Source organism: Phyllobates terribilis, unplaced genomic scaffold (assembly GCF_046119375.1).
Source record: "Phyllobates terribilis strain yellow unplaced genomic scaffold, ASM4611937v1 Scaffold_4__5_contigs__length_816908805, whole genome shotgun sequence".
NCBI lineage: Eukaryota > Metazoa > Chordata > Amphibia > Anura > Dendrobatidae > Phyllobates > Phyllobates terribilis.
Window position 1 is genome coordinate 60,748,227 of NW_027362764.1, and position 12,481 is coordinate 60,760,707.

The 12,481-nt window shown below is 38.0% G+C and overlaps 2 protein-coding genes across 2 annotated transcripts in view; both read left to right on the plus strand.

Moving 5' to 3' along the window:
* Positions 1–12,481, plus strand: part of ZNF804B (zinc finger protein 804B) — a 633,228-nt gene that overhangs the window by 143,164 nt on the left and 477,583 nt on the right. The gene's annotated exons all lie outside the window — the stretch shown is intronic.
* Positions 9,924–10,858, plus strand: LOC141264176 (uncharacterized; the record flags this gene model as incomplete). The annotated part of the gene is made up of 1 exon (XM_073676486.1): positions 9,924–10,858. A coding segment is annotated over one exon (789 nt), but the record flags the coding sequence as incomplete, so codon positions are not given.

A 12,481-nucleotide genomic window follows, 5' to 3' on the forward strand; every position in this document is an offset into this window, starting at 1 on the left:
AGAATTCAATTGTGTAAGCTAATCCTTAACACCAAATGTCATCTACTGTCTTCCTTAAGTAGGGAGCATTCCTGCTGTTAGACTGATAGGGTGATTTTCTCCTTGCTGTAGAGACGCAAGTTCAATTGGTCTTATTTTGTAAAATATGATTATAAGCAGAGAATAAATCCCATTCTGTGTAAGAAAAGCAAGGAAATTAGTTTGATTGAAAAGTGGAAATATATTCAGTTCCGATAGTTCAGACCTTGTTGTATAACATTCGGCTCGCTGAGAAAAAATGCTTCAGCCTACCGTAAAAGCCGCTGTTGTTAGCTTCCACGGGAGGTTTTCTAATTCTGTATGGTAGACCAACTTTCTAAATAACCTGACATATTCTTGGAAAAATTACACAGACTCACTATTACAAAGATTGTAAAGAGGAACAACGGGTATATATTCTGGTTATCATAGCATCGAAGTTGGTTCTTGTTGAATTTGTGGAATACAGATGGATCCTTATCTTTTCTCTTCTCTATGAAGAAGCTGTGACCAAAAAAAAAAGAAGATTTTGTGATACTCTGTCACGAGTTGTTTATGCTATTTGTGCCTATAAGTGATCACCCACTGAATATAATAGAAACTTTGTTTGGCTTCCTCAGTAGTCAGTAGTCAGGAGGACCCCTGAAGAAGCCTTAAATAGGGACAGCGAAACACGTGGGATGACACGTCCCCTACATTCTCTATTGTTTTACTTTTGTGATTTTTTTTTTTAATATTTTGCACAACTATTATTATTAGAGATGACCAGATGAGGAAAAATTCGTATTCACCTGTTGGCACGTTCCTGGGAAATTCAATGTGCAGAGAAGTTATTCTCTGTTAACTCAATGTCCCTTATTATGCTATTGGGTCTTTGTAGACCTTAGAGCATAATAAATTTAATATGTAAAAGATAAATCCTTCTACTCTCCTCACAGCTCACCTCTCTGGCCTCTCCGGTCCTCACTGTTACCTATCCGGTCCTCGTCGCATCTTCTGATCCCCGGCACTTGCACTAAGGGTTCTATGTAAGCATGCGAAAGGTCACAATGTCATGACACCACGACCTTGACTTATCAGAGCCAGAAGTCCTGGTTAGGTGTGAGAGGTCCTGGGATTTCATTGCCAGCTGCTGGGCTCAGAGAATATGCTGGGGACCGGAAGGGTTATGGTGAGGAGCAGAGGGGCCAGAGAGGTACAGTGAGTATAAGAATTTTTTAATTTTTTTATCCTCTTGATGGCTCTTTATGGTTCAGAATTTGTTGAATCTGCACAGTAATTATTACTAATCTGCATTTTTGCAAATGCAGGTTTTGGTAAAATTTGAGTAGAATTCCACTCGAATGTATTCATTCATCTCTAATTATTAGCTCTTTGGTACCTTTGATTTCCACCTTTTAGTTCTTGCACCTTTTCTCACTTTACAAGTAGTATCTATGTTGTTATCTTGCTATAGTGAGCCTGTATGAGCTCTTGTTCCTTTTTTGCATACTTTTGCGCTCTTTATAATATGAGCCACTGGCGGACACAGACAGAAGAGGCCCTTGTGCAAGAACAACATATAGGTCCTTTGTAATCCAATAGCTCATCATAATGCACAATCCCACCTGCTTTGAAGTGGGTCCACCTTAAGGGTCGTATCCAAAGTTTGAATATTTTTACATTTTGTTATTACATTTATATTTGAAAGTGTACTTGGTTGTATATCCCCCATCTTTGGACTCTCTCTATTGTGTTAGTGGACCTCTACCTGACTATTTGTCTATTGAGTGGTGCCCTCATATAGTTCCTCTTCAGTTGTATATCTCTACTGGAGACCTAAAGTTGTGTGACTCCCGATAAATCTGGGTGACTTGACAGATCTGGGTTTCCATACAACTAAGAAATTGGAATTACTGCCATATGCCCTATATCAATACCCTCAATGAAGAGAGTGGAGAGCCAAAGCAAAAAGTATCTCCTGCGCTCGTTGACATGACATTGCTGCCCTTTGCTTAAGCTGATAAAATTTTAATTTGGCCTCCAGATCCACTGTGATTGATTTTGGGTGACTTATTTTACAGAAGAGATTTTTCAGTAAAAGGCAATACAGGTTGTTTGGGCTAGAATCCATCATCAATCCCAATCTTATCATCACTCTATGCTATACTTAGTCCTAAAAGATAAAACTCAACTAAAGTTATGATACCGTTTTTTATGGGGGGTTTTATTTACTTACAAAATGTATTCTCAATTATTGATAACAAAAGCAAAAAAAAAAAATTAACACAAAACTGTTAATTGTAAAACAAAGGAAGTGTCAGCAAAAGCTCAATGTCAGGCGGCAGCTGTAAAGCAAGTGAAAACATTTTTAAAAGATTTATTGATTTTTTTTTCTTCCATTTGTTTTCTAATTTCAGGTTATTGCTTAATAAATAAAAAAAACATTAAAGCTATATAGTAAACCTATACTAAAAAAAAAATATTGGATATATTGCCTAATGGAGAAATACTTGCTACACTTATTTTAAGGATAAAACTCAACTAAAGTTATGATGCCATTTCTTGTGTTTTTTTTCTTATTTACTTACAAAATGTGTTACACGCACGTCGCTAGAATCAGATACGGCGAGACGGGTTTCATGAATTCTTTGGAATCCTGGGGGAACCGTTACTCAGGGCGACCATAGGCTGCAGCTTCTCTCAGGCACACGATAGATTCAATTGCTGATCAGACACATCTGACAAGAGTCTTTTTCAACAGTTTAACAGTGGAGTTTATTCAAGTATGGCCAGTACCATTTAACTCTTTGAAGAAACAGGCTTCACCACAGTACAGTCTATTAATGCAGGTACAATAACGCCAGTTTCTTCAGTAGCATAATTCAGCAAAGATTAGATCTCTCAGCAGCACACTTCTATGCATACATAACCACATGGTTTTCCTTCACAAGGACACAATAGTAAACAGCATTCTTTATCCTGCATGGAGATGGAGGGGGGGGGGTTGATAAGGGAGATGATCCCTGTGACACAATTCCTTCCAGTCCTTATCTTCCTGCCCAATAATACTCTGCACTGTTAGTTCAGGGAGTTTATCTGACCTGTATTTAGTTTCTCTCCTGATCTAAATCCTGTTCAGTTGCTTTCTGTCAGATCCAGATAACACTCCACCTTTCTCTTCGGCTTCAGCCAGATTTCAATAACAAGTTCCCCACAATCCCCTTGGGGCTCTGCTAAAGCACTCCCTGTCTCCTGTGACTGTGTTAACCCCTCTAGTTGCTGGATGCTTCTGGAGCACAACACTTCCTGTCTCCTGTGCTTGTGTTATTTCTAATAGTTGCTGGATGCTTTTGAAGCAACAGCACTACTTCTGCATGTCACAAATGTATTCACAATAAATGCTAACAAAAGCAAAAAAAAAAAAAGAAGAAGAAGATAGCACAAAACTGTTAATTGTAAAACAAAGGAAATATCAGCAAAAGCTCAATGTCAGGCAGCAGCTGTAAAGCAAGTGAAAACATTTTTAAAAAGATTTATTGCTTTTTTTTCTTCCATTTGTTTTCTAATTTATAGTTATTGCTAATTGTAATTAAATAAAACACCGGTAAAACGATATAGTAAAACTATATTGGTAAAAAAAGAAATATTGGATATATTGCCTAATGGAGAAATATTGGACAAATCAGACAGTTTAGACGAAGTGAATAAATACAAGATCAATAAAGCAATATAAAGGATACTCATGGGAATGGTAGATACAGAGAGCTATCCATATTACCTAAGGATTGCACCCAGGAGAGTGTAAGCGAACAATGATCACAGATGTCCTAAATGCACTTAACGGGGGCGAGGGTATGGAGCACAGTACTCTATGCTGGTGTAAGCTGAAAAACCCGTGAAATTATATGAAGAGTAGCTGTGATTGTCGGTTGAGGTTGAATAATTTAAGTCTAATTAAGTCTTGAGAGGCGTTATTACTTTTTATTGCCTTCGTTTTTACTACTGTCTTTCTACTACGTTAACACTCAGTGTTATCAGGAATGAAATAAATACTGTATCTTTATAATATATAATATGCATCTAAGCTCTGCTGTTATAAAATGTCCAATACTAGATATTTAAACTAAATTTGCTACATCAGAATAATATAGTGACTCCATTAGTCCCTATGATAAAGCTTTGTATCTTTGTGTTCTGTAACTGGAAGGAATAACTAGATAGTTACAATAATGGCTCAGTAATTAAGAGCACCGATAGAGGGTGTTGATGACTATTTTATAGGATAGCGATTGATAAAATATATTTTTTATTTATTTTTTAAAGGCTTGGGTTGTATGGACAGTAGCATGTAAGAAGAGCAGATTTTGGCCTTCAATCCATTAAAGACAAAATTCTGGGGTAAATCGCTTTGAAAAGTCACAAAATTTTTGTGCAAAATGGAGTTTGCGACTATTGTGATTTTCAAATTAGTTTTCAAAATGGACAAAGCTGGGGCGTGACAGAGCTTCTAATTCATTATGAGCTGTGGTGTTCCTTATTCCAGTCCCAGACTGGAGTAAGATTTGTGATGGCGGATGGAGATGCAAACCACCTGTCAGATGCTCCTGATTCATTAAGAGATGTCCAACTCTTAAAGAGATTGCCCAGGACTATTTCATTTTTTTTTACTATGGGCCTAAAAACTAACAGGCAGGTACTACCTGCCTATTGTGCCCGGCACCGATTACTGATGGCACAGAGTGGGCACAGACCTCTCCTGCTGGTGATCCAGCAGTTTCCACTATCTCATCAATAGAGCAATGGCTTCTTTTCTACGCACCTCTGTTGATGGGGTGTGACTGCCGACATCACGATGATTGACAGCTGGCTCCCCGCTACATAACTTCGTGGAGCCATCTGTCAATCAGCATGACATTAGCAGTCACACTCCATCAACAGAGCAGCCCAGAAGAAGAAAAGCTGCTCTGTTGAAATAGAGCAGCAGAATCGCCGGCAGGAGTGGTCGTGACTGCTCGGGGTACCATCGGCAGGTAGTTACCTCTATTAGCAACTACCTGCCTGTAAGTTTTAGGCCAGTAGTAAAATATGTAAAATAGTCCTGGACAACACCCTTTAATGAATCATGGGCATCTGATTCCAACTTGTCTCCTGATCAAGACAGGTGTTATCGTAGATATTGACGAATCGGGGCCTTTGTTCTTGGAAAAAATCTATGACCTCCATTCATCAAAGTGATTACGACAGAACACTTTGAAAAGTTGCAAAGTGATGTTGCACCAATATTTTGTGACTTTTGGCATTTTCACCCCAGTTTCGGTCACAGACGGAGCTGGGGCTGAACTGGGCGTGGTGATGCCCACTTGTCTAAGTCATAATTAGCTGTGGTATATCTTATGTCACAAATCTTACTCCAGTCCCTGACCGGAGTAAGATTTGTGGCGAGGCTCACACGATTTGTCAGATGCTGCTGATTTATTAAGAGGTGTGAGCCATGACAGCGATGAGCGATGGGATGACATGACAGCCGGGGGTCTGCAGAAGAAACAAGTGCCTGTCATTACAGTACTCCTGTGAAAACGTAAAGTGAAATTTTTTCTTTTTACAAATTTTTGACTTTTTAAAAAATAAAATATAAACTATGCATGTTTGGTAGCTGCGTAATTGTACTGACCTGGAGAATCATATTGCCCAGTCAGTTTTACCGTAAAATGAATCCTGTAAATAAAAAAAACCCAATACAATTGCAGAATTGTGCTTTTTTGCTATTTTGCTGCACTTGGAATTTTTTTTCCCACTTTCCATTACATCACATGATAAAATGGGTGAAGTCATTCAAAAGTACAACTGGTCCTGGAAAAAAACAAGCCCTCATACGTCGCCAGAAAAATAAAAAAGTTATGGCTCTTGGAATAATGGGAGGAAAAATCAAAGCGCAAAAATGGAAAATTACCTGGTTAAAAGTCATGGACAACCTTTAGCATGTAAAACATCTAATACATAAGCAAAATAAATCAGAAGTAAACTACAGTAAGTGGATGCATTTTATGTGGAAGGTTTATTAAATAACAAAGGAAAAGTTTAGGAAGTGACCTAAGGAGCCAATCCTAGATCTCAAGGTTTTTGATTTGATGTTTTGGCAAATTTTTCCCTTTTCCTCCATTTAACAAACTTTTCTGGCATAAACTGTGAATAAAGCCTGAGATTAAAAATATCCCTTTTTTAAGTATTTTGCAAAACAGAAGTACGGACAGTGTCAACAAATAAGACTGAATTATTTTGGCGCTCTTAACCACTGAACCACTTAATCTACAACTATGTATTTATGAGCAGTTTCTATACTTTTTTTCCATTGTCAACAATATTAAAGATTGTAGATTTGGTACAGTAGATTATACCAAATCTTTAAGCAAAAAAAAAAATATATATAGGAAACCCAGCGAGTCTTTGCCCGATGTCCGTTTTCATTTATAACGAAATCCGGCTGCTTTTTAATCTCACCGGTAATATGTAACGGTGTAGCAAGTGCTGTCATACAAAAGTTATATTTAAAAGCGTTCGGAATGCTTGAGTAATTTTTCTTGTCAGGCAATTATCTTATGAACAACTCGCATTAAAAAAAAACATAAATTGATTGACTCCGAGGTGGACCTTATCCAAGAAACACTTTAATATATGACAATTCAATCAATGTTTCCCTCTGTAGTCAGGCCGATGATATAGCTGTACAATAAATGGAAGGAGCTCTGCATTAGTAATCATGTAACTGTCACAAAATCAGAAGTGTGCTGGGGCGCCCGTGCATTATGACATAATCTAGTGTGTTGTTTGCTCGGGGGTTAAGCAAGGGATGAAATATTCTCTGGTTTTGTAAGAAAAAATGTATCGGCGATGAGTTCATGGTTCTGCGTGTAACATCTCCGCCATGATCACTAGACAATAGACGGTTACATCCTCAACATTATACAAATATTTTTTGCTTCTTTTCGCATCAATGAAATAATTCTCTCATTTATCTTCTCTACAACTTTTACCACTTTGCGCAGAATGTATTAAAATTGCACAACCCTTAATTATCTCCTTGCCAGATCTACACCTACCCACGTAGAGATGGTTTTGCTGTAGGTGCACAACTATTGTTAATTAATGAGTAAATAAAAAAAAAATAAGAATTTTTTTTATATATATATATATATATATATATATATATATATATATATATATATATATATATATATATATATATATATATATATATATATATATATATATATATATATATATATATATATATACAAATTATGTTTGTGCTCTTAACCACTGAGCTGTGTATATATATATATATATATATATACACACACACACATACACATATATATTTGTATATGTGTGTGTATATATATGTATATGTATTTATATATATATATATATATATATATATATATATATATATATATATATATATATATATATATATATATATGGCTCAGTGGTTAAGAGCACCAACATAATTGGTATAATCATTTATTCATTTATTAAAATGTAGTTTTGTTGTCCACAGCAGCAACCCATTTCATCCTAAATCCAAATTTCTTCTTTAAAAGTTTATTTCAAACCAACTAAATAAGTGTGTATTTTTCAATTTAGATACATAAGTGGCTCAGTGGTTAGGACCACTAAACAACATTTTGATTAAATGGGCATCATTTTATTAAAATTGCTGTTCTTGATCCTTGGCTGTTGTACAGAATTTATCAAATGTTGTTTAAAAGTTTTTCAATCCAATTAAATAAGTGTGTATTTTTTAATTTAGATATATATGCGGCTCAGTGGTTAGGAGCACAAACAAAATGTTTATTAAATGGGCATCATTTTATCAAAATTGCTTTTCTTGATCCTTGGCTGATGTACAAAATTTTTCAAATGTTGTTGAAGAGTTTTTTAATTTAGATATATAAGCGGCTCAGTGGTTAGGAGCACAACACACAATTTGGATTAAATGGGCATCATTTATCAAAATTGCTTTTTTTGAACCCTGGCTGCCGAACAGAGTTTACCAAATGTTGTTTAAGAGTTTATTTCAATCCAAGTAAATGGGTGTGTTTTTATTTAGATGAATGAGTGGCTCAGTGGTTAGGAGCTCAAAGTTAATTTGGATCAGTAAGTTAATGAGTTTTATTTATTAAAAAGTGTCCTGTTGGCTATTCACAAACTATAACAATTAGTCTGATAAGTATGGGCCTCACCTTTGAGCCTCTAGAAAGGTGGTCATCCCAATTTTGTATCCAGGAGGACAGTGATAGGATGGGTTGCCCCACGTGTGATATGGGAGTTAGCCGAACAAGTCATGATCTTTTGTTTCTGTCACCTCTATAGAAAGGAATGGAGAGAGCCATGCACATGTGGAGATGGCAAACAGTGGCCTCAAATCAGGAAGCAAGAAAGTCAGTGTTCCTAGTTCTGGAGTTAGGTGGTGAAGCCCGGAGAGGTGACCTGCATCTATCTAACATTTCTGGCATATACAGTGGATACTGCATTAATTATTGTGATCAGAATATCCATTCAAACTGGAAAAATGAAACTGCGTTGTCGTGAGTTTCTGTGTTTTGAGAAATAAGGCTGGATTTGAATGGTGCTCTTAACCACTGATCCACTTTTTCGACATGATGATAATTGAGATACAATAGAGTAGATTCATCAATGTATCTATGGTAAATGATGCCCATTGACTCAAATTCAGCTTGTGCTCTTAACCACTGAACCACTTAAAATGTTATACAGTTTGGCAAATGTGTTACATATATTTATGTCATTTTTAAGGTAGATTGTGGCAATGCACAATATTTATGAAGTCTCTTCATATTTTTTTCTGCCAGGTTCAAAAATTTCTAGGTGTTGAAATCACGGCACCTATAAGGAACTTACAGAAGCAGCTGGTTTTATATCTGGGTGCAAAGGTAGCAGATACACCCATACCCACTGAGGCACGGAAGTCGTTAGTATCGTATTCTGTACATGTTAAGTGAAGGGCAGCAGATCAAGCATTAGTGTCCTTTTTACTTACATCACTGCCATAGTTTATTTAGGACATCACATGCTTCCCTTACCCAATTAGAATAAGGGGTTTACATCTTCTTAGAAATTTGTTTTTTTTAAATATAGTTTTTATCTATACATGCTTTTGCAGTACCAATTCTCACCACTGTAAATGATGAATATTCCCCATAGATATCAATGCAACAGCGCCCCCAGTTTAGTTAAACTTAATTTTTTTTTATCTATACGTGCTCTTGCAGTACCAATTCTCACCACTGTAAATTGTGAATATTTCCCCTAGACATCAATGCAACAGCTCCCCCAGCTTAGTTAATTTTTCATTTTTAGAAATTTTCAGAATTTTATGATTTTTTTTTAAATTTGATTTTTTTTTCTCTCCTTTTATTTCTGCCTAGGAAAATAATGCAACAAACATGTTTTTTTAATGCAACAGAGGAGACGTTGCTTCAATAAATGTCAACTATGTATCCTATAATCCCCGATACAGTCTGTATACCCATCAGTGCAATATTTTTTAAAGGATAATACCATTATTGAAATCATAAATTACCATGGTTAGACTTTATTTTTCTATTAACCAACATTTTCCAGCATTCCTATGCGTTAGTGGTAATTTCCTATGTTTTTTTGTTTTTTAAGATTTTGCAATTATGCTTTAATGAGATAAAGTTTCACTTAATTTCCAATAATGTCTTTTTATAATCATAGTTAAACGCTTTATGTGTTTTCCTATCAGTGCACTGACTAGAGTTAACATTAGTAGTAATAGATAGATGCCGCGGCTTTTATAGTGTCAACAAATTGAGCTGCGTATTAAAATGTCCACCAAGAGCTCGTTCCATTAGTGTTAATTCCCCGGCGCTAAGTGAACAGAGCTGTTGTGTTTAAGCAAAATCAATAAAGCCAGTAAAGATCATTTAGTGATATCTGTGCAGCTCCGGAGTCACGGAGAAGAGCCGGAGCACGAAGAAGAGCCGGAGCACGAAGAAGAGCCGGAGCACGAAGAAGAGCCGGAGCACGAAGAAGAGTCGGAGCATGAAGAAGAGCTGGAGCATGAAGATGAGCTGGAGCATGAAGATGAGCTGGAGCACGAAGAAGAGCCGGAGCACGAAGAAGAGCCGGAGCACGAAGAAGAGTCGGAGCACGAAGAAGAGTCGGAGCACGAAGAAGAGTCGGAGCACGGAGAAGAGTCGGAGCACGGAGAAGAGTCGGAGCACGGAGAAGAGTCGGAGCACGGAGAAGAGTCGGAGCACGAAGAAGAGTCGGAGCACGAAGATGAGCTGGAGCACGAAGATGAGCTGGAGCATGAAGAGATGCCAGAGCATGAAGAAGAGCTGGAGCACGAAGAAGAGCTGGAGCACGAAGAAGAGCTGGAGTACGAAGAAGAGTCGGAGTACGAAGAAGAGTCGGAGTACGAAGAAGAGTCGGAGTACGAAGAAGAGTCGGAGTACGAAGAAGAGTCGGAGTACGAAGAAGAGTCGGAGTACGAAGAAGAGTCGGAGCACGAAGAAGAGTCGGAGCACGAAGAAGAGTCGGAGCACGAAGAAGAGTCGGAGCACGAAGAAGAGTCGGAGCACGAAGAAGAGTCGGAGCACGAAGAAGAGTCGGAGCACGAAGAAGAGTCGGAGCACGAAGAAGAGTCGGAGAATGAGGAATAGCCGGAGAATGAGGAATAGCCGGAGAATAAAGAAGAGCCGGAGCACAAAGAAGAGCCGGAGCACAAAGAAGAGCCGGAGCACGAAGAAGAGCCGGAGCACGAAGAAGAGCCGGAGCACGAAGAAGAGCCGGAGCACGAAGAAGAGCCGGAGCACGAAGAAGAGCCGGAGCACGAAGAAGAGCCGGAGCTTGAAGAATAGCCGGAGCATGAAGAGCACCTGACCAGGTGTAATGACCCTATAAACTGCTCCGTCCACCGAAGAGACCCTCAGTGACTTCACGTCTCGTCTCACCCGATAATGGATAATTTGTGGTCATACAGCATTATGCGAAAACGCTTATTTACAAACTTTACCAAGGCAAAACTCCTACTATTACCTATGCCTCAAAGAAGGTCAGATTGATGGGATGTCTAAGTCATCGGTGGATATGGCCCAACAAAGCTGTCCTCCCTTACTTTTCCTCTTGACTTGATTTATCCTGAGACGTGTGGAGTGAAATGAGAAGCTTAGAAAGAAAACAAAATTTTCTGATACTCTGTCAGGAGACATTTATACTATATGTTTCTATGAGCAGCCAAGTAGATATGTTGTGGTGCTATCGAAATTGACTATGATAGTGGTGTAGCTTGCAAAGCCGGTCAAAGTAATGATTTCTACATCTATATGTGCATCCCTTCCTCTATAACATGGGACTCTCCAACTGTTCTTAAAGGGATTGTCTGCTGAAAAAACACCAACGAGCAGAGGATATCTTGCTAATTGTTGAGTTTCCCTGTGCTGGGACCTGCTCCATTCGGCTGGTCTGGGAATTTTCTTCTCCAATGAGACACATTTATTCCCATTACAAAATAAAACCACAGGTTTGATCCCCAATCGCTGCTCCATTCAGTCTCTATGGGGAATAGAAAGGCTTCAGAGACAGAAAGAAAAAAAGAAAGAGGGAGTAAGAGAGGAAGAATGAGAGGGAGAAAGAAAGAGGGAGAAAGAGGGAGAACAAGGGAGAAAGAGAGGGAGAAAGATAGAGAAGGAGAACAAGGGAGAAAGAGAGGAAGAAAGAGAGAGAAAGAAAGAAAGGGAGAAAGAGAGAAAGAACGAGGGAGAAAGAAAGAGGGAGAGAGAGAGGGAGAAAGAAAGGAAGAAAGAGAGGGAGAAAAAGAGAGAGAAAGAAAGAAAGGGAGGAAGAAAGAAAGGGAGGAAGAGAGGGAGAAAGAGAGGGAGAAGAAGCGAGAAAGAGAGGGAGAAAAAGAGAGAAAGAGAGAGGAAGAAAGAAAGGGAGAAAGAAAGGGAGAACGAGGGAGAAAGAAAGGGAGAAAGAGAGGGAGAAAGAAACAAAGAAAGAAAGAAAAAAAAAATGGATAGACAACAATGAGGTACTTGTAAATTTATAATAGATGTATAGAAAAATGTACTAAGTTGTATGCGCCGAATGATAAAAAGAAAAAGAGAAAGAAAGAAAGATAACCTCAGGGGTTTTGTCTTCCTCTGAATCAGCATCTTACATTTGATCTATGTCTACCTTCAAACTTAAAGACTAAGTAACTATGAAACCTGCATTTCGTTGTATACTGAACTATGATGACATTTATTGCAGCTTCTCTATACATCGGACAGGACAATGAGCACCTCCACTATTTCCTGTGCACATGCTGCTATACTGGAGCTTTCTGCTTCCTCAGTGGTTTATGTCCAACGTGCAGAGACAATGCTTTTTGTTTGCCACTTAATGACATCTTGGTGTCATCCCTAAAAATAGGTCAGTACAAGAGGCT